The sequence below is a fragment of the Eutrigla gurnardus genome, assembly GCF_963514095.1.
Source record: "Eutrigla gurnardus genome assembly, chromosome: 14".
Taxonomy (NCBI): domain Eukaryota; kingdom Metazoa; phylum Chordata; class Actinopteri; order Perciformes; family Triglidae; genus Eutrigla; species Eutrigla gurnardus.
Genome location: NC_139937.1, coordinates 19,159,208 through 19,182,749, shown reverse-complemented (window position 1 = coordinate 19,182,749; position 23,542 = coordinate 19,159,208). Strand labels below are relative to the sequence as shown.

Genomic DNA, 23,542 nt, shown 5'->3' with positions numbered 1-23,542 from the left:
TGCTATTGAAGCGTGCTGGCCGGCTTGCTCCGTCAGATAGCAGAAACCTTTGGGCGGGGAAGAAGGCAGAGGGTAAAGCTTCGTGATCACGACGCCGAGGAATGCAGCCTCAAAGCTCTACTTCCAGGGTTCATCATTGTCCCCGTTTCGGGTCTTTTGGGTCCACCACTTGTAAAACTGACTCTGCATACTAACTAATCACAGAGATTACTGGAGCTAGCCAGTTGATTGTGTTTTCTAATCTAAACATGTTTTCCCCCTTGAGTTCATTCAAAGTGTTATTATTGTTTTTTTTTAAATAATTCAAGCTGCATTAACATCCTGTTTGCAGTGTGCCGGCTGTTCCGCAGGGAGGTCGTGGACGTGTTTATTTATTTATTTTTAAAAAGGCTTCAGGTGGAATCAGAAATCTCAACATGTGTCTGGGTTTGATCAGCAGAGGAAGGGAAGGTGCTGGAGGGCGGGACTTGAATAGAGGGGTGGGGGGTGAGATGCATCTCGCATGGGCATGAGGGAATATTTCAAGGCTCGCTTTGGGGATTGTAATATATTAAGCCGAGGTAACAACTCGCAGTGAAAACATTAGCACAGATTAACCATGGCAACAGGTTTTAATTAGACGGTAGAGCGAGTGGAGATATGAGCCCCACAGATGCATTTCGGTTTATTGGTTTAGTGTTGTTGGGCCCACGGGGACAATGGAATGGTAATGCTATACATTAGCATTAATATTTCACAATGTTAAGCATGTACAGTGAGATATACTGGAATTCAGTTTGCAAAAACCTCATAATTTGGTTTAGGAAACCGTCACAGAACAAAAATGTGGTACTCGTAGCTGAAAGTAAGAGACTGATAAGAAGTGGACGTAGACATTGGTGTGAGGACTACGGCTTTGAAGCATTTTGGCCGTCGCCATCTTGGAATTTCTGCAACCAGTGAATGGAACTGGCCATATATGGACTGTAGAGGAGCGACGGGTGACGAACACAAACTTCTGGTGTGCAAAAATGCCACGATGGCGACGACCAAAATCCAAGATGAGGACCGCCAAAATGCTGAACTCAAGGTTTCAAAACTGTAGTCCACGAACCATTGAGTGACATCACTATGACGATACCCACTCATACAAGCTGGTCAATAGTGGCAGCACTACAAGGCAATTAGCAAGAATAAGAACACAAAAAACACTTAAATAAAGAAACAGTCATATTAATATCTACAAATACAACCTCTCCATTCATACCAACCCTGCTGTCCATCAATACCATGATTATTATATACATAAACCAACAGCATCCAAAAACAAAAATGATTTAGTACTTATGTAGATTTCCTCCATCACCCATGATAATATCCAGTAGACAAAAGTATACATAAAGTGTATTAAAGTCAGCTTAATGTACATTATTGTAGACAGCTAAGCAACTGAGCAAATACATGAACTGAGTAGAGCCTGAACCACACATATTTATTACACTGATTAATTTCAGCCAGCAAGGCACATTTTCTGTTTTTCCATAATGTAATTGTAGAATAATAAGACGAGAAGAAAAGCTATTTCATTTCTGTATGTTAGTATATACAAGATTATGAATATTATCCGCAAAAATCAACCAAACTGGTGAGTGATGAAGAAAATCATTTGGTAATGCTTTTTTCTGCACCACACTGGATTTTTTCCTCATTACCTGTTTGGTCAGCAGGTTTCCATCCAAAGTAAATGAAGTGAACACATTTCGCTAATCATCAATCATCATCTGATTCAGTTATGTCTCTCGATGCTTCAGGGTCTCCATACCGAGATAAGATCACTATAGCCATCCTGCAACTTCAGGAGGAAGGGAAGCTGCACATGATGAAGGAGAAGTGGTGGAGAGGAAACGGCTGTCCGGAGGAGGAGAGCAAGGAGGCCAGCGCCCTCGGGGTGCAGAACATTGGAGGGATCTTCATCGTTCTGGCCGCTGGACTCGTCCTCTCCGTGTTCGTGGCCGTGGGAGAGTTCCTCTACAAGTCCAGACAGAACGCACAACTTGAAAAGGTAAGAAATCATTTACGCTTTCACCTCGCCTTTTGTTATTTACAATGATAGCAGAATTTCTACCTTCTACTATAACCACATGTGCTATGACAGGCAGTCTCACAGCAAATAAATACCTCTTCACGCTAACAAAATGAAACAAAATATATGCTAAATATATGTTCTGATGTATGATTTAAAGAAATAAATTGTTGCCAATTTGCGCAAACTCACACTATAATGACTATTATTAGTGCTATATCCATATGAAGTAAGATAAGGATTGGTTTCTTTGCATTTATTCACTTAGGCCCAATGGCGACAACGAGATAAGAAACGTGAGGAATTCTGCTGTCACCATGGATCCAAGCTAGACTTTAACCACCATCTCAAATGACCTCAAGAAAAACTCCAGAAACGTGTTTTTCTGCTCTGCTAATCTAACATGATCTAAAACTTACCAAAACTATTTGGGTTTTTTGTTTTGTTTTGTTTTTCCTGACACTCCTGAGGGAATGGTTACACTAAGAACAGCTTAATAAAACGTTTGGAGGGGTGGCAGTAACATACAGTTGGATCACTGCATGGCCACATCCACTAACACACACACCTCCCCACAGCTGCTGTCCATTTCCATTCTGCTTCTGATCAAACTATTTTCACCGTTTTGTGCCGACTGCATCTAGCTCATACGTATCCTTTCTAGATCAGTGCAGTAACGCAACACAACAAGGTTGTTCCCAGCAGGCATTCTGACACTGATCATAGCTGATATAATGGCCTGCACCATCGGAGAAATACCACTGTTAATATGTCAAACATGACTGACATAGTGCAGAGTATATTGACCATGCTTGTAGGAGTTCAGTCTGGACTCACTTATTGAGGACTAAACCTAACGTTATTCTAAATAAATTAATACATTCATTAATGAAGTTTCACTACACACATTGATTCATAACAGAATTATACAGAAATACATAAAAAAGATCAATGAATAAAAGGGTAAATTAATAAATAGGGAAGTCAATGAAAACTGAAATAAATGTTGCAAGAAAATAATACATTGAAATAATTAAAAAGGAAATTAAATTAGTACAAAATGTAACTTTTTTTTCATGTAAATTAATACATTTAATCAATTTATCTTTCCATTCTCTGTGCATATTTATTTATTTTCACGTTTACCTGCATTTATTTATTCATCATACTAACAGGCTTAGACCTCCATAGTCACTAACTCATACAAAAGATATATTTTATATCTTATCAAATATACACTGCTCAAAAAAATGAGGAAACACTTAATCATCACAGTATAACACCAATTTAGTTAAACTTTCAACCTGTCCATTGAGGACTTAGATGCAGCTCATCATGTATAAGAATGTATTATATACATTAACACATCCTGTGAAACAAATAATTATGTAAACAATGGAACAATTATCTAAATATGAAATAGTTAATAATTAATTTTAGTCACAAGTGGTGCATTTTACAATGACTTGGACGTTTTGTATGACTAAAGTGGTGGAGGCACTGAAGAAACAGCATAAATGCATAAGCTACATCGCAGCTACGACGAGCTAAAAACTGAAAAAGAAACATGCGACACTTAAAGCATGTGAAGTTTTTTATGCTTGTTTTAGTGTATACGTTAGTGAGAGGTGGAGAAAGCTATTCTCATTCAGCAGAGAGAGAGAAATAAACATTGTATATTATTGTACAGGAAGAAAATTAACTTTGTTTTAAAAAAAATATATATTTAAATACAAACAGGTTGTCTCCTATATTTAAAATCTATTTTAATACACACATTTGTTTCTTTAAATTCCAATTCAATAATGATGAGGATATTGTATACTAAGATAATAATTCAACCACCAGTTTTCAGTTTACTAATATAACCAAATTATGTATATCACGTAGTATGTCATAGTCACTCATATACACTACTGAGATAATTTTGTTGAACTTATTGGAAATAATTAGAAACCGCTAGTATGTGTATCAATGTTGCTGAATTGTATCCTGACGAGGTTGACACATCTCGTTGAAAATATATCCAATAATTGAAGTGACTCAAGACAGCAGAGATAACTTAACAGGCTCCCATGGGAGGAAAGGAATGTTGATTCGATGCACTACGTATCAGTAACAGCTTCCTCTCACATTAGATCGTATTGATTGAACAGTGTTTTAGCATGGCCTGCTGACCCCGTACTGATGAGTCAGACACCGCTGTTGTGTCATTCTATGTTACACACACACACACACACACACACACACACACACACTTGAAGAAAAGTATGTAAAAATAAGGGTCAATACACCATTTCAATGTGACAGTTCTTTCTGTATTGATTTTTCAGTGAATTGTGGGAGCAAGAGCATCCACTAGTGCGAAAGTAGAGGCACGAAAAACGTTAACTTGATTTTCAGATTAGGGGAGAATCATCCCTCACACTTTTGTGAAAAAAGAAAAAATATGTTTACCTAAGTTTTAATTGGAGAGAGTTGTTAAGCTTTATAACATGTGAACCGTGGACGCAGCTAGCCAGGACTATTTTGCGGACTAATTTTCCGACTTTGAGGCAAGTTTTATAGCGTCATTTATTGTTAGTGCTAGTGTAATTCCAATTTTGACAGTGTTGTCTTACAGTTCATATTGTTAACACGTGCAGACCACAAAGCTGTGCATGTGAGTAAATGGGTTGAAAGCAGAGCAGTGATGTAACAATACATTATACTGTAAAGGCCGTGGTAACCAGGGTTACTAATGTTACTTTATCACAGGAAAGTTTATTTGCAAGTTCATTAGCAAGACAATCTATAATGACCACTGCTGGATTGTCCGTCCACAAGTGTATCAGCTCGTTTTATGGGCGTAACCTCGACTTGAAGCTTTGAGAATTTTGGATAATCCACCTGTAAACCATAGCTGGTCTATGAGAAGCGGACGTATAGTCATCGTCACCCATTGGGTTGTGGACTACGGTTTTGAAACCTCGAGGCATTTTGCCTGTCTGCATTTTGGATTTTGCCCATTTGCCATCTGATTTTTTTGAAGAAGTAAAGTGACCATATTTGGACTGTGGACGAGCGACGGGTGGATCTGATGAACACAAGCGGCAGAACGGCATCCCAAGCAGCAACCTTACTGGATCTGGATCCATCTGGCTTGAAAAAGAACTTAGCTGAAAACAAACATAGCTTCCATAATTCAAGGTAAACTTTACAGCATTAAAGTTAGCTTAGTAGCGAAATGCATTGGTAGCGGGGAAGAGGCAGAAGCAAGGCTGCGTTAGCGACCTGTTAATCACAAGGTCGCCCTAAAGCATCCCCCTGCTTTCTAGACAAAACGATACCCGACCCGCTTTCCTAACATGGAGCTCTTGCTGACTGTGCTGCGTCTTCTCGCCATTAGAGTCATTTAACCAATGATGTTTTAGAAAATAATTTTTCCTTAAGTCATAATATAAACCTTTAGGTAATATTTGACTAATATGCTTACATTTCATTTTAAGTGCCCTTTGTGGGAAACGAAGGACCCGAACATCATTAAAAACATTTTTGTTTACTTGTATCTGTGAGTGACCACATTTGACTGCGGACGCCGCTTATTTCCGATCAGATACTACTATTGATATTTTCTCAGGTTGGTGCAGGCAATTGTGTTCGCAATCAGTGTTCCAAATTTGTTATTGGGATGATGTATAAATATTCTCATAATTACCTTCAGATATAATGTGTTTTGATACATAATTTGATATAATTTTCCAACAAAAAAAATCACCTTATTAATCTGCATTCAGTGTGTTTTGTTTGTTCCTATCATGCTTTGAATTTAAATGAGACATTCATAACCTCTTCCCAAGTTTATATATCCAACAATGTGATGAGCATTAATTCTTCAAGTTAAATGAATACAGACAGGATGAATCGATCAACAGCATAACCTATAACTTTATTTAAAATGATCAAAGATTCTCCATTCAAACAACAACATACCACCTATTTTAAAGCTTGAATTGAAAACACGTCACACTCATGTTTCACACACAAACGCCACGACTGGCACATGTTCTGCTTTCTGCTGCGTGAACACTGTTTGTCCACAAAATATGATCACTACGCTAGAATGAAATAGGCTTTAGCAACATTGTTTTTTGAAGGTTGTTTAGAAGTTAGTTAGATGAGTATTTAGACCATGATGGAGGACCAAAGCTCTCCACTAAAACTCACACAGATTCAATTGTTTGAGGTGGATTAGCAGCTATTTGAAGGAAGCTTAACGTCTGATTTCTTAATTTCAGAGTCTCTTCATGGTCTATATACTCCACAAATCTTTTTCACTTTAATGCGATGTGTTACAAACACACACAGGCTACCGAGCCCAACATATTTGGGTTTTGTCAAATACACCATTTTGAAGATAATTAAGGTTGGGCAATGAAAACACTAATAGGTAAAGCTGGGCTCACACAACAGGAATCCGAAACAGTCCAACACCATGGTCGGCACCGATGTTCGGCCCAGATAATCTGGTAATGTCACAGATCCATCAGAACTTTCTGAGACCTGTCGTGCCGCTCCAATCATTTTCAAACATGTCTGATATCTGGATTATTACATCAGGAATTTCCAAGCAGAGCCTGAGTGAGACAAATCTACTTTGTTTCGTGAGTTGGACAGCGGAGATGGAGCAGATGCTGGTAAAAATATGGCATTAGCACAACTAACATCTCGTCCAAGCCAAACCACGACCGCGTGGACAAAGAAGAGCTGCGGATCACGTCCTGTAGTGTGTGATGCCCTGTTGTTCTCAAATCTTGTAGTGTGATGCAACACGATTTCAAAATTGGTTAGGATTTTAAAATCCTGCAGTGTGAGCCCAGCATCAGGAGTTTTCAAACAGCACACTGCTTCCTGTTTTCATTTTTGCACAGGAGAATTGTCTAATATGAAGATGATTCAAAGACTTCTGATCGATCACGTGATCATCCATAAACAAAAGCAAAGCGAGCCACTTCTAGCAACTAAAGTATAGCAGCTAGGATTATTGTAACCATGCTGATGATATAAAAATAATAACACTTTCCAGACCTTTTGTCAGTGTTGGCAGTAGTTGTATTCTTGGTGAGAATTTTTGGATGTAACCTAGGTGACCACAGCTGTGGACAATGTGAACACATTAGCAAGGATTTAAATTTTAAGAATTAAGATTGAAATTGTTCCTTAAACCACACTTAACTTTCGGTATGCATTTCTAAATGTATCAGAAAACAAATTGATCATGAAAGTATAATATGTAAAGACCAATATATGGGTGTAACCCCCAATAACCCTTCATTTATTTAGTCCAAATATACATTTAAGAAAGTGAACACCCACTATAATTAGCCCCAGGCTAATCTGTGAAAATCAACCATATATTTTGTTTCATTGCTCCAGACTCGTATTATTGAACACCTATTTTACAACATGAGCTTATTTTCTCACCATGATGCTTAAAGTGTCAAGTTGAAAAATGTGGTGCTAAGTATCTCTTTGTTGTGTTTCAAATGCTTCACAGTGCACACCCAGCAATTTGCATCTTATAATGACTTTCGTTACATTAAAAAAGGAGCAAAAATAGCAGCTAGAAATTTCTATAAATATAAATAGGAGCCATATACCCTCTTATATGATAGGGGAACTGTTAATTCAGTTAAAAAAAAAAAGGCTTGATAGACATGCTAATGCCATAAGTATGTGTTTTTGAGATGTTTTTAAGAGCATTGTCAGAAGAAAGTATACACTTGTTAAACACTTTAATAAAAGTATTAATAAACATTTGATAACTTTACAAAGTTAGACCTCTGTAGGCTTGTCATTTTGAATCATCGACCTGGACGTTGAGACTTCCGTTTTCTTGTCTCAAGTGTGTTCAGGACACCCCATCTTCATTGCTACATCACCACTTTTTCATTTTCAAGGGAGCTCCCCAAAAGTTTGGGAAATATGCTTGTTTGCCTTCAGATCCATACGCAGTTAGGAAGCTAGATGAGTTCAGGAGGACGTGTTTATCGAGGTAAAAAAGCTAGCTCCTATCTGAAAGGAAACAAAAAGCCGTCTGAGGCCCCAATCACACTGAGACGCGTCACAACAGGAGCAGCAGCTTCAAAAACGCCCCTTGGCAAAGCTTGTCGAGCAAAACAGCTGATGAGCCTGTGGAGACGGGGTGTGTGTGCAACCAGGCGATCAAATGTGATTAATGGCGAAAACCTGGATTCAAGCAGACATGGAGCTCTTGCTGTTTCTCTGCTGTTGGAGGAGGAGGAGGAGGAGGGAAAAGCCCATTAAAAGGAGGGTTTCTTGGGTTTCTGATACACTGAAAAAATATTTAGTTCTTCGTAAATAAAGACACTTATATCAACCTTTTCTCTGCATTTGCCATTGTCCATTCCTGCCACATCTAGCGGCATCAAAACAGGAAGGAAGTAGTTAAGCAGTAAAGCACGCCTATTCCTCGATTTGATTGATTTATTGCTACAGGCAGCCCACGGTATTTCTTGTATCTTGTTAGCAAGCTAGTCACCCAAGGTCATCTAAGTATTGGGTTTATCCAAAGCGACCTGTCTTTACACTACTTTGTGGAAACAATTCCTGCATACTGGGCTGCATTATTCCTGAGAAATGTAAGTTGTGTTTTAATTACCATTAACCTAGAGTATAGAGGCTAAGTCCTGCCCCTTCTGGTGTCTCCCATGGGACAATATTTTCAGAAAAATATACACGGTAGTCAACGGCAAATATCAGAGACAAATATTTTTTCCTGTTTAAATTGTGCCATGAATTACACATTACACGTCAATTTAAAATACAATTTTGCAAATCAAGAAAGTGTCCTAGGTTTTGTCGTATCATGTTTTATGTCTCATATCACAACGTACGTCACCAACACAGCCGTTAGCTTGTCTTGCTAGCTAGCTAGCTAACATAGCTACATTCCGTCACGTTATCTTAGCTGATGCGTTTTATCCAGTGACTCTTTTTATCAACCGGAAAGAGAAAGAAGGAGTGAGACCTGTTGTTAGTCTGACTAACGTTATCATGTCTTTATCCAGCGACTCTTTTTGGATTTCTGATATACTGAAAAAGCAATAGCAAGCTATTGCTCGATTTGATAAAATTGCTACAAGCAGCCCACACTATTTCTTGTATCTTGTTAGCAAGCTAGTCACCCAAGGTCATCTAAGTATTGGGTTTATCCAAAGTGACCTGTGTTTACAACCATAACATCTATTTTTTGAAGGTTTGAATTAAACAAGATGCAACATGTAAAGGAGACAGCATGATTTATGATGCAGCTAAGCTAGCAGTTTTCTTCCTGCTAGCCTAGATACGTTATGAACCTCTTTGTATGAAATCTGTATTAATCTTCACATCTGACTGTGGGTAAGATGGCAAACAAGGATTTTTCCAAATGTCTTTCTTTTCTGTGTAGTCGACTCGTGTTCAGTGTCAAATGCTTCCTGGAAGGTAATTTCTCTGAGTTTTGGGTAGATATTAGCTCTCATAATGTCTGAAAACAAAACAAGACAATGAATTTTCTCCTTCAGAGAATATGTAAATGTGTTAAAATATGTTTCACAAATGTATTTACATTGATTTGAAAGTTAAATCTTTCACAAAACTCCATCATTTTCAACTAAATCACATGCCTCATAGACTTTCAATGGAGCATTTCTTTGTCATCTCCATGCTAGTCTGTCAGATTTCCATGATTACCATGGTTGTCCCCTTCCTCCCTCTCCTCCTCCTGCTCCTCCTCCTCCTTTCTCTCCTCTCCTGCCCCCCATCCCTCAGCTCCTCCTCCGCTTCCTTCTCCCACTCCTCCTCCCACTCCTCCTCCTCCTGCTGCTTTTTCCTCTCTTCCTGCCTGCTGCTGAGGCTGCTGCAGACTAACCCGGCTCTTGGGGTGCGGGGACCACCAGCTGTGTGTGAGGAAACCATCTCATCAACCCAACACACACACACATGCACACACACGCCTGCATGCATATGGATGCACGAACACGTGTAAATGTAGAGATGTCTGTGTTCGAAGGGAAAGGCTATTCATGAGGTTGGTCTATTTTGGATTTTTTTTAACTCTAATATTTCTCAGATGAAAAACTGCATTTGAGGTAGTTACCTCCTGGAATCTGTAGGTGAGACACAAACCAGCATCCACCTGACATGTGTCATAACAGACCAATGACCCATTCCAAAGGCCAATCCACAGGGGACCAAGAATCATAGAAATAAAACAGGAGTAGAACGGACATTCACAATCAAATCAAGGTAATGTAGCAGCCATTTCTTTATAACACATTTAAACTGTATGAACATTTGTCTACAATACTGGATGATGAAAATCTGGAAGTTAATAACACGTCTGTGACAGGAAGCAAAATCTGGTCCTCTGCATCAACATCAGACACATCCGTCCTCCACCCTTACTTTCAGCCTCACTACACAGCGGACAGACACTTCCGGAATTAGCACTCGATGTTGGAATTGTACGTAAATTGTGAGCTGCAGAATTGTCCTTTGTGGAAACAATTCCTGCATACTGGGCTGCATTATTCCTGAGAAATGTAAGTTGGGATTTAATTAACATTAACCTGGAATAGAGAGGCGAAGTCCCGCCTCTTCTGGTGTCTCCCATGGGAGAATATTATCAGAAAAATATACACGGTGGTCAACGGCAAATGTAAGAGACAAATATTTTTTTATCCTATTTAAATTGTGCCATTAATTACACACGTCAATTTAAAAGACTATTTTGCAAATCAAGAAAGTCTCAGTTTGTCGTAGTATTGTGTGTTTTTTGTTGTTGTCTCATCTCACAATATACGTCACTAACATGACGTTAGCTTGTCTTGCTAGCTAGCTAATTAACATAGCAACGTCACATTATCTTACCCGTTGCGTTTTATCCGGCGACTCTTTTTATCAACCGGAAAGAGAAAGATGGAGCGAGATCTGTTGTTAGTCTGAAAAACGTTACATTCTGGTACCGAACAGAGAGAGACGTCACTTACTACAATTTAGGGTGTGCGTCATTCTAATTACGTATTTTCACAGTCTTATACTTCAATGGCTTTACTACAGTAGGCAATTTATTTGACATGCAAAATGATCAATTAACAGGTTCGTAGCTTTTCGTCATGTATTTCTGGACAGAAATAATAGAGCAGTCATTAGCGCAGATGTGGTCGGGAATCTCTAAAGTCGTTGAATTCTTCTTGACGCACATTGACACACTCAATAAATTGTGCAATGCAGGTGGACATGCACACAGACAGAATTTGACATGAGGGAACAACAGTCTGCTGAGCAGAATGTAGCTCGGAGGAGAACCCCTCATTTACGGCCCACCGGGGTCCAGAGACGCAGAGTAAACTGAGGATTACAGCCCATCTGCATCACAGCTTCACATCTGTTCCTCCCACATTCAAGCTAAACGGAGCCCGTTAGCTCTCCCTCGCAGGTGAGGGACCCCGATATGTTGAACTGAGAGAGAGATGAAGATTAGACAAACTATGCATGTTCTAAATTGACACTATTACAGATTCCTATTTACGTGCTCAACATGTATTCCTTAAATCATCTTTATCTGATTGCTTTTGGATTATTGCACCTATAAAATCCATATAGAATGAGTTTAAACCAATAATCTTCCCCTAGAATATTCTGTCTTTCTGATATTCAGTTTTATTACCGGTAACCATTATTTATTTGTACCAGTTCAGGCCTGTGTAAATAATAGCTGGACTAAATGCACATTTTTCCTTTCCATGTTTGCTCACAGCATTAGATTTATGGCCCTTCCAGCCTACTCAAAGTGGGCAGGCCCCTCCTCTGAGCGGTCTCACATTGCGGCGGCTGATTGTTGAGTGTCATAAAAACTCTGTAATCCAATGACCCTAAGCAGCCGCCATCAATCCAGCCAGCCAGCAGCAGGCAGCCATGATGGCGAAGTGTCCCTGGAGTGCGAGCGGTGTGGGCCCAGAGATCCCAGAAGCCTGGAGCTACACGGCTTTTACTGGTGCAAACACTGCAATGCCATTTCATTTAACAGGGGAGGGGATCAATAGTTCTGAAAAGCTGGCATGTTTCACAGTGGCTTAGACAGTCAGCACGTCTTCTGTTTGCTGCAGGTGTAACATATAGAAGCATTAACACTACACAATAGGTGCCTGAAAAAAACAGCAGAGACGGTGGTTTGTTATGAGACATTACAATATTGTTAAATTACAGGAGCTAAATGTAGCATTTAACTTCACCAAATAATTGTTGTTTTTCATGTTGGTCAGCACTAAAACAATACTTATATATTACTAAATAATTTCAAATACATTAGTAGTCAATGCATTTGTTACCATATACATGAATCACTAGATTTAAAAATAATTCACAGACTGTTGGGTGAACATAGTGGAACATTAATACCGATAACGCCAAATATCAGTGTTGTGTTTTGAACTTGATCTGCTGCCCCCAAGTGGCCAAACAATTGGCCATTAATGCAGCTGCACTGTAACCAGCAGCCTCTATGCCATACCAGCGGCATTGCTACTGGTAATGTGGATTCCAAGTTTATACCATAGTGGGTCATTAGTCAGTGTATAGTCAGCATTATTCTTGACATAACTGGACAGCTACAAATCCTGAAAACATTTTTACTGCATTATGGATGGGGAGGCTGTTGCTCGTTGTACAGCACTTTGAGTGGCCTGAGGACTAGAAAGTTGCTTTTCTTTTTCTTATTTTTCATTTTCATTATTTGGAATGACAAAATCTCACTTTCCAGCCAAAAATTGCGTGTTCATGATTAAGTTAATGCTAATGAACATTACAGCAAGTAATCTATCTGGAAAATAAAGAAGTAGCTTCACCAAGTAGGTTGTTTATGCTATCAGCTAAATGAAGTATCAGCAAAACCTCAATGGTGTAGCCTAGAGGATGCTTTCCGACATTTGCTTACATCTTTTAAAGAGGACCTATTCTGCTTTTCCCATTTCCTTTAGTTTTTTTGTGCATTTGAAAGGTCTCCAGAGTGTCAAAACCTAAAGTCCATGCCCAAAGGGAGTTACTCCCCCGAAGAAAATCTGCTCCTAAAGTGCTTCAAACGCCTCATTTGAGATCTCGCCTTTCCTTCAGTAAAGTGACGGGTCATCAAGTAACATGTCTGCATAATAAACGCCCAGTCGCTAATTTGGCACGCCCTCAATCAAAGGTGCTCAGAGAATGTTGGAGCCTAATCTGTAAGAGTTTGGTTAGTGGTCGCCATGCTGGGTCCTTTGTTTGGACTTCCAAAGGAAGAATAGATGAACAATTAGCTAAAATTCTATTGCTCAGCAGTGCAACAGTACCCGTAACAGTAGTTTATGACAAAAGAGGAGAGAATTTGAAGAACAGCCATTTAATTGGGCATGCAGATGAGGAATTTCAGTCTGAGGAGATAAAATGTGCATCGATTAGTAAAGCACCATGTTCCCTGTTCCTGGGTTCATGTAAGAACCCTATAGGGTACACCCTCATGTTCAGCCAATACTTGCATTCATTCTATCCTATTGAATTCATTTCCAACTTCTTCACATTTAAAGAAACTTACCTCTTCTGAGGGATCGTCTGTGAGGTTGTTAATTGTTAAACTTTCCTAACAGAAGCCATTATAAGAATAATACATATATGTTGAGTAAAAGTCATAACCAAGAGAACGAATAGGTGCAATATTTTTACAAAACAGATATGTTAAATAATTCATGACACACCTACAAATCTACCCACAGGAATGTATTTTAAAACAAGTTTACAGGGAAGGGGCTACGCGTCCACAAGGCCATCAGTTTGATCATTTTTTTGTAAAAGCCTACTGTAATAAAATAAAATGATATGACTGGAAACCTGTTCATATTCTGCATGATAACGGTTAAGTTAATAAATAACCGGGCTCACTGGTGCATTCAAGGCTATCTTTTGTGCAGACTCTTTTCAAATGGGCAGCGAGCAGCTGTGCTCGTGAGTCACATTCATCAGCATCATAGTCTACATCGAGAATGATGAGGAGGTCATGTGAGGAGAGAAGCGTGTGGAGAGTAGGAGCTGGAGACAGTTAAATAACAACCTACTCAACCCACAGAGCTACCAGGAAACTATGAGGGGCAAGTGGAGGCCTGTTTACAACAAAAAATAAATTTTTGACTGGGCGTGAATTGTGAACATAACCCCAGCATCCATATTATGTTCATTTTGGACTATTTTTCACATGGTGTGTCCAACAAACAAACCATATTTTTGAAAATCAAACTTCAACCTCCTCATCTAACAGCAAGAGCTCAACTCCTACTTCAATCTTATTTGATCACGTGGTTGCGCTCCACAGGCTCATCAGCTCTTTTGCCTGACAAACTTTGCCGAAGGGCGTTTTTTGTTTCTGTTGTGACACATTGGTATGATCAAGCATTAGGAGTGACCAGCAGAGGGATATTTTCTTACCTATTCTTAGAGTTGGTAAAGAGCCTTAGTTTGGTCTTACCTGCATCAAGAACATATTTCTGTTGAAGTGGCATATTTTCAACAATATTAAGAACATTTTGCAATATTGACACAGCAGTGAAAATATCCTCTGCAGATAAAAAGCTCCCATGTGTTGTTCCAGAGCACATGGACAGACGTGAAACGTCATTTGTCTTTTAATGTGGAGGGTATATTTTGACTTCTTTTTCCTTTCTTCTCTCGTGGCAGCTCAAGGTTTCCACTCAATTCAGTAAGAAATTACTTGCAGACACTTTGATTTTATTTACTTTTGTAATTAATTAACATTATATCTTCATCTGGCCTTGTCAAAACGGCATTATTGTTTGAGAAAACCCTCTCCACTGACAGTCCACTTATTCTGGAGGCTGAGGCTGTATGACGAAGTCTTCATAAGCAAATGAAGTTTGCCTGGCTGTCATGGAAGTCTGCTTGTTCATATTCACATTGTTCTGAGAACAGTGAGGACCTCTTATCTATTTTAGTTTCAACTTCTGACTTGACAGTTATTCCTGGAATAATAATTAACCTCTTTCCATGGCTCATTCTTGAATAACCATGGAAGGATAATGCATGGTATGTATTATTGTTGGAAGTTACATTAATTTCAAATCAACCCACCTCTACTTGCAGGGTTAACTAACAGCATTATCATGCAGCATTGACAAACTACACCATTTTAAGACAAGCCTCAAGTCTCCTGGTAGTTGATTTTCATAGCAAGCTGACACAAACTGTAATTACTAACCACAAAGCATGCAAAGACACTTTGTGATATACTTGTGGGAATGATCCATGCCCACACTGAATGACATGGGATACAGGATTTCAGTAGATACATAGTGAAATATAGAGAGGGACATTGTTGGCTGCCAAATGTGCACCCATTGAACCTCAAAGCAATTTCTGATAGTTAAACATACAAAACCATAACAATTCAGCATCTGGTATCTGGGTCCAATCCATGGTCAGTTGGTTATTGGCTTATCGAATAACGCTGGCAGTTTTGCTTGGTGGGAAGCCAGTGCGGGGATCATGTCCTTGTCGAACTTGTAACCCCAACTGGTTGGTATCGTCACTTCTCCTCCTCCTCTGCCTGAGGATGGGAGTTAGCAGCAACACGGAATTGACTGATCTTAATTGGGGAAAGGGATGAGGAACAATGCATTTTCTTTTTACTATAAGCTCCAGAGGATGCTTGCTTCACACTTGGTATGGATGAGCCTTTCACAGCTCCGTTCCCTCGGAGACATGTACTACAATAAAAGCACAACACTCACCAGCGTTTTCCTGAAAAATCAAAAAGATTTAAAGTTGAAGCGCCCAAAGCAGCTGCACAAAAAGATGTGGAGCGCTCATAAACTCGTACTTTGTCAATCACTATTGCGGGGGCGTCTAAGATGACTTTAACATTAAGCTGCAAAGTTGACCTCAAATTATGAAGCTAACTTTGTTACCAGCAGCAAGATAGAGCCAGAAGCAATAAGGTTGCTGCTCTGCTGCGTCCATCTCTTTCTCTCTGCAGTCCTAATATGGTCACTGCAGGTTGCAAACATTCCACGATGGCGATGTCCAAAATGCAGAAACTGAGGCTTCAAAACCGCAGTCCACAAAGTTTTGACAATCTATTGTTATGCCTCAATGAAAAAGTCCAACAGCATATGGGTACATACATGACATTTGACCTCTGCATTTAACCCATCCAAGGCATTGAGGAGCAGTGGAGAGCAAGTTGGGGTTTAGGTCACTCAAGGACACTTGGACATGCAGACAGTAGGGATTTGGGATTGGCCTTGTGTTTGAAAGGCAACTCACTATATCCACTGAGATAAAGCCACCAACAAGGCACCATTATAATGCTCTGTTACCTCTGAAGAAGAATAACAGTGCATTATAATTAGGAATACACAGCCATTTGTCAATTCACAGATTTTAGTGAGTAGTCGTGTGTTGGCGTTCAATCACAGAACATGCATTGTTGGCAGGATCACAGTGTTTCACTTAACTTATATTTGCGATTGCCCCAGCTTCACCTAACCTTAGTATAGAAAGAAACAACTTCTACAGGAAGTGGTTGATGGGTCAAAAAAACCCACCATGGTGTTGATTTTCTAAACCCAACTATGTACTTTTGTGGTATGTTTTCTTTAGTGCGTTAACCACACGTTTCACACCGTTTAAAACTGATACCATTCATCCCAGAAACACCTGGAATTTAGTGCAGTTTAGTTGTAGTTGGCTATACACCGTTTGCATCGAAAGTCCGGCATGAGCAGCAACAACCACACATTCAGCCCTGATGTAGTCTGACACTATTCTTTACACTTTACACTCCACTACACAGCCTATGGACCTGCACCTCCCTCCACCCTACTTCTTCCCCTGCTCCCGACCAGCATCCCCTCCATCCCCAGCCTGCTACACTGTATGTTTCACCATTTCCTCCTATGGCAGCTCTGAACTGTGGTGGTGGTGGTGGGTGGTGATGGGGTGGGGGGAAGGCTACTAAATGAAGCTGCCCACAGGGAGAACAAGCTTGTTCACTTGCCCATAATATTTGGACAGGGGAAGCGGTCTGAAACCCATTCTGTTTCTCCTTTTTTTCCTTCTACTTCCCTCTGCAGCGGTCCTTCTGCAGCGCCATGGTGGACGAGCTGCGGGTTTCCCTCAAGTGCCAGCGCCGGCTCAAACACAAGCCGCAGCCGCCCGTCATGGTGAAGACAGAGGAGGTCATCAACATGCACACCTTCAACGACCGCAGACTCCCAGGGAAAGAGACCATGGCCTAAAATGGGAATCACAATCACTTTTTCAGCCTCTCTCCTGCAGCGAGGAGGTGTGCAGAGACACTGGGGAAAAGGGTGGGGGTAAATGGTGAGGGTGGTGCTGCGGGGGGGTCGCGATGGTCAGGGTTAGTTCGGAGGTAGCCCGGAGAGTGCATTGATGAAATGTCATTCTTGTTTCTTTATAAATAGCTAGGGATAAGAGATTCAACAATATTTCCTGTGGAAATAACTTGGACCTGGGTGAAATTTCAGCGAGTTACCTCAGTACTCTTACCACCACGGCAAGGTGCCAAACTACAGGTGCCAGGGCTCTCAAAACAAAAGGAGTCGGAGAGAGATGGTCTGGAAATAAATTGAAGGCGAGACAGAGGTGGTCCCATAAAAGAAAAAGAATCAAACCTATCATCTTCGGCTGCTGCTCAGTCAGTCTCTCGCTGCACAGCTCAGAGGAGGCTGGTGGAGCAGCATCAACAGCAACTGGGGGGAGAAAAGTTTGTTTATTTTGGAAAGGTGTGAATAGAATGACGGAACAGGCTCTCAACTCTCTCGAATTAAACTCGGAAAACCCTGAAGTCGAAGGGAAATGTACAGTGAGGCATTGCTTAGCCACATATGATATCGATCGAAATCAAAAACCAGATAGACTGTATATCATCCATTCAGGCAATAAGTGATATAATTTATTTGTGTTTCAGAGTACTAACACTTTTAGTCTTTAATGTCAGGGTGGGGGAGGGGGAGGGGGGATCTGATGCCAATCCTATGGACGAACACACTCTTAATGTCAATAAGGAGGAATGGTGTGGGCACGACTCACGACCGGGTCTGAACTCATAGCCATCACACCACAGCACACACACATACACACACTCTATTTATTCAAAGTATTTATTGTTTTATTTATGAAACTCCTTATTTATTACCACGACTGCCGTAAATACACCTCACTTCAGCGCTGTATGGGTATACACATGGTTCCTTTTCTTTCTTTTTTTTTCTTGCTCAGTGTCGAGTCTCAACTATCATTTTGTACTCCTGTGGCTTTTTCTTTCTTTCGTTGGCCGTAAAAAGCCCCACATTTACTTGTGCAAATGCAATTTCTATGAAAACGTGTTTTTGTACGAAGAAAATCAAATTTTGTAATGATTTTTATCAACACGAAACGCACCATGAGGAGTGTCATCCATGGCAGTGGGGGTGGTACTCCAGACCGGTAGTTCAGGAGGCTTTCCTAGTCACTAGACACACACACACACACACACACACACACACACACACACACACACACACACACACACACACACACACACACACACGCAGCAAGAGTGCAGATTCACACAACCAGTACTGTTATAGTGCTACTATTAATACAGAAAACCCAAGCTAATCAGTGACATAGTGAAGAGAGAAGAAGAAAAAAGAAAGTATTTTTTATCATGTAAAGGAATCATATTTAAAGAAAGATATTTTTACTTCACATGAAAGAAGAGTAATGACAATATACTGGTTAGAACAAATATATAGTGTACACACAGGGGAAGGGAGGAGGGCCGCTGAGGATGCTGATCATTCTACACCCCCGATTACCGATAGACTGCTAGAGTCCAGTGCTGAGCAATTGTGTGTAAATGGTTTTAAAAATGGAAAACGATGTATTAAAAATAAAATGGAAAAAAAATAAAAAAATAAATAATGAACACTTAACTAATTTTGAACTTGTTGTGAAAACAAAATGGAGTGCACACAGTTTACCCTTTGAAGTTGATGCACAAGTTTAAAGAAAATAAAAAAAACGTATTCACAACTTTTTACCTCATCTGCCTCTTCATTGAACGTTGAGTGCATGAATGAAAAGAGTGAGATTTATATATTGTATACATTAAAAAACATAAAAAAACGTGGGCCATTTCAATAATTTGATGCAAGCTGGTGAGCAATTGAGAAGTATAATAATTTTCTTGTGGACTTCCATGCAATCAGACTTATTCTTGCAACCAAAGGAGTCACCCCCTGATGGCCAGCAGAGAGAATGCAAGTTTAAGGCACTTTAGCATGGCTTCACTTTTTGGAACTGGAGGTTGCTTCCTGGTGCAGATACACAAGACTCTTACTGATGATTCAAGCACAAATTACACTTTTTACTTTAAACCACAATGTAATATAACATGTAACTGCAGACATACATGCTGATCAAGCCACTTTGCTTTGATAGCGCCCCCTATAATCCAATGGTAAGAACGTCCAACATTCAATGGATTGGCTCCACATGTTGTGTGAACACAGCATTTGAATATACACCTGCATGTCTGTCATTCGTACATGCTGGCCAGTGTAGCTCCACGTTCTAATCAGCCAGAATGACTGGAAACCTCTACAGTCCCATATGTTCAACAACTATCATAAATATTCATGCCTTCAACAATTCTTCAAAGAATTCTTGACGTGCCAGTGAATCTCGGGTCCATAACTATTTGACTTTTATCGCCACTGTGTGATAAAAAGGAGCTCATATGAGCAATCACTCTCCAGTACCATGGGCCCCTTGTTGTTTTCATTGACAGTGTGCGGGCTAATTGTTGGACCATGGAGGGTCACGGATGGCCCCCAAGTGTGATACCTCTTAGATGTGTACAGATCTAAACACTTAGCTGGTCGTAAACACAAATAATGGATACCAAAAGGCCCCCTCTTGCTCATATCAATCCCACTTGTATGCCCTTTTATGACTAACTGTTAAATAGGCTTGGTACATTATTATTCTTGTATAATGTCTTTCTTAATTTAAGAAACTGATGCTGGCAAAGACATTTCATAATCAATAAAAGCTACTATTGGAACACATTTTTGTTTTTCATGACATGAGTCTAGGGACATGGAGGTTTATAGACCAGTATACCTCAAAACTTTACACCATACTGTTGAATTTTGAACTTTTGATTCATTTTCTGAAGGCTATGAAACTAATTGTATTCCATTGTCCTTTAGTCCTGTTGAAAACATCTTTTCAGAACTGAACCGGTTGGAGAATTGTTCATAAAACCACCTCACTCAGCAGAGACTGAACCACTCGACAAGGTTACTGCGTTACCAATCTGTGACCTCCGTCAGGGACTCCAGTCAATATTAGCCACAATGACTCAGCAGAATGGCAGCCAATCAGATTAGAGCGCCCATCCTCCTTGCCCTGACCCTCCAGGTAGCACGGATCTGAGGACAGCAAGCCGTGGGAGATGCAGCGGAAGATTACATTAGACACGTTTGTACTTGGTCTGGAGAGGACTGCCGTACCTGCTTGACCTCAGAGTTTGGCTGTTAACTTCACGTGTGTCTGGCAGCGCCTTGACCCCGTTATTAGAGCTCCATCAGCGCATATTTAGTGAGCTGAATTTGCTCACTGACCTCGATAATAATGTTGGACTGTTGGGCAGAGAGCAGGTGGACTCCTTCTGCCAGGAAGAAATGCAGGAGCAGGTGGACTCATATTCTCTTCCCACTGACATTAAAGACTTTTTCACTACATGAAAGTGGGTTTTTGTTCTCACTGTTACCTTTGTATTCAAGTGAAATATGGCCTGTCCCTTAGGTTGGAGGCAGGGGGTGTAATGTAAAAGAGATAATTGTTTTAATGTTAGACTTTTGAAGAAATGTAACTCACGGTTGGCAATTATGGCTTGAAGTGTAAATGTGAAGCAGGTACTCTTCTTAAACTGATGTGGGCTGTTTGTTTGTTATTGTTTGTTATAGGCAGTATAGAGTATTTCTTTTTCCAACAACTTTTTACTTTTAATCCCTACTTTTTAATATCTGTACTTTCTACTCCTTACATTTTCAAAACAGGCATGTTAATTTAGTTTTGATGCATTTAAGGGGAATTATCGACAATTTTGTTAAAGATGACGTGAGATTCAGTTTGCAATAAGACAGCCTGTAATGTCCTTCATGGAGATACATTTTACTTTCTACTTTGAGTACATTTCAGACCCTGTACTTTTCACTTTTACTTAAGTAAAGAAGTTGAATCACTACTTTTACTTTACTTTACCAGAGTATTTAAGAACACAAGCATCTGTACTTCTACTTGAGAGAATGTCTGTACGACTTAGTCTCTGTTGTAAATGCTTAGTAGGTCCAGGTAGATAAGCAAGTGATCATTTGTATCCAGTGTTAGAGCTGCAAAATGAAACATTGACATTCTTCTATTTTCATCAGAGAGAAAGGTTCAATTTGAAAGCAGAGATTTGGCCAGTCATATGTGCTGAAACAGAAGCACATCCTGAGGATCTGGGATGCTGTGCTAAACCATAGGTAAAATTCACAGGGTCTTGCCAATCCTATCGTGTAACACAAACAATGGCAGCAGCTTGGACTCTGTCAGGAAACGGATATGAAACACAGCTAAATCCTCTCACAGCTGTGAGGGATGAAAACGTGGCTGGGATCAGAAAGCAATAAAAAAAAAAAATCACACCATACGGAGTGTGATGCTGAAACAGATGACAATACATTTCTTCCCTGTGCCATTTAGGTGGTGTTGAAAGAAATCAAAGGGGTTAGGTTGTGTCTCTCGGCCTTTGTGCTACTGGAGATTATTGGCCCAGTAAACACAGGGCTGAGCGGTTCAGAGGAGAGCAGTGAAAAGGGAAAGTCACAGGCGTTTAGCCACCTCTGATCCCCACCATGGGAGCTTTACACACATAATCCCAGATTCCACCATGGGAGAACCACAGACTTTACAAGCCATGACCTGATTACACAGATTGAGACCCACGGAGGACTAATGGAGCATGACCAGATTACGGCATCTGAGATCCACCTGTGGTGAGAGTCCCCCCGGTAGATGTTGTGATACAATTTCCTGGTTTCATTCTGCATTCACACATCTGAGCAGCATTTAAGAAAGAGTTGAATCTAACTCATATTTTAGATTCAGATTCCACCTGGATCACAGTGCTCGCTTCTTGGCCCTCTGCTTTTCTGTTATTATATTTCACCTCTTAGGCAAATTATATGCAGTCATAAAATTGATTTCCACTGCTACTCAGATGGCACTGAGCAACCTGTACCTGTTTATAGGCTTTGTGTTGCTCAGTATCATCAGAGTCCTGCTTGTCCCGTGAAAAGTTAGTGTCATGTAAATTCCAGCTCCCAAATCCTAATTAAACTGAGGAACTGGTCATTGCCCTGCTCTATATAGATAGTAGCGGTGGAAATCCATGACACCATAATATCACCATACTTAAATCTGAGTTACGATGTTATTTTGTCATATATTGCAATTTAGTACCTTTTTTCAACTACAAATTAAGTTTTCGCTCAATTTCAATCAGTGCAGCAAAAACTGGTTTGCCAGTCAAGCAGACAGACTAACAAACACATAAAATCCTGTCAGAAATACATTACTTATTCCAGTCCAGCCCAATCCTGCTGACTTTATAACCGCAGCAGAAAAGAAATAGTGTATTGATCAAACAAATGTTACTAGAAGCCAGAAAATGATAATAAGAAGAAAACATTTTATTTATAAAGTGCTTTTCATAGTACTCAGAGAAGCACAGCATTAGTCACACATTAAAAGCTCTGAACATGTCGTATAATTGTGGATAGAACTACTATATCTATTTACACATTTAGTTTGCCCTCACCACAACTGACCAAGCATCATTTGATGCTTCCCAGTGAGAACGGGATGATTGATAAACACATCTATTGCATGTCTGGCCGTCCTGGGAGAGGGATCCCTCCCTCAGTTGCTCTTCCTGAAGTTTCTTAAATTTCTTCCCTATTAAAATGTTTTGTTTGGGGAGTTTTTTTCTTATCCGAATAGAGGAGGACTGAGGGTGTTGGGTCTTGTGCGTTGTACAGATTGTCAAGCCTCCTGAGGCAAATGCTATTTGTTGTACTGGGTTCTATAAATAAAATTGTCTCGACACATGGAATCTGTTTGTTAAAAGCGAATGCTACACTCAGCCCCGTAAAACACTTCTAATATCCCCGTATTGCTCCGGGTTTGTGCGTGGTCGAGCGCACAGAGAGTGATATTCTATGTCCCGCTGGGTGGCAGGTGCTGGGCTACAGGGACAACAAACAGCAGCAGCCTCACATTGTTTGTTCTATATGCCAACAGCAGAGTTACAAGCAAAGCTACTAAAAATGGGAAATCCAT

At 40.1% G+C, this 23,542-nt stretch overlaps 1 protein-coding gene and 1 long non-coding RNA gene across 3 annotated transcripts in view; one reads left to right on the top strand and one right to left on the bottom strand.

The window, feature by feature from the left end:
* Positions 1–18,221, top strand: part of grik2 (glutamate receptor, ionotropic, kainate 2) — a 175,276-nt gene extending 157,055 nt beyond the window's left edge. Inside the window, exons 15-17 of one of the 2 annotated variants that reach the window (XM_084026073.1) lie at positions 1,791–2,041; positions 2,331–2,358; positions 17,218–18,221. In XM_084026073.1, the coding sequence (XP_083882199.1) occupies positions 1,791–2,041; positions 2,331–2,358; positions 17,218–17,471 (533 nt within the window). In that variant the 3' untranslated portion in view covers positions 17,472–18,221. The remainder of the gene's footprint in view (positions 1–1,790; positions 2,042–2,330; positions 2,359–17,217) is intronic. The other variant, XM_084026074.1, reaches the window with a different exon arrangement.
* Positions 18,222–18,358: 137 nt separating this feature from the next.
* Positions 18,359–19,355, bottom strand: LOC311023949. The gene is made up of 2 exons (XR_014598262.1): positions 18,652–19,355; positions 18,359–18,617 (listed from the first exon to the last, which is right to left on the bottom strand). It is a non-coding gene; the product is annotated as an uncharacterized lncRNA (long non-coding RNA).
* Positions 19,356–23,542: the final 4,187 nt, after the last annotated feature.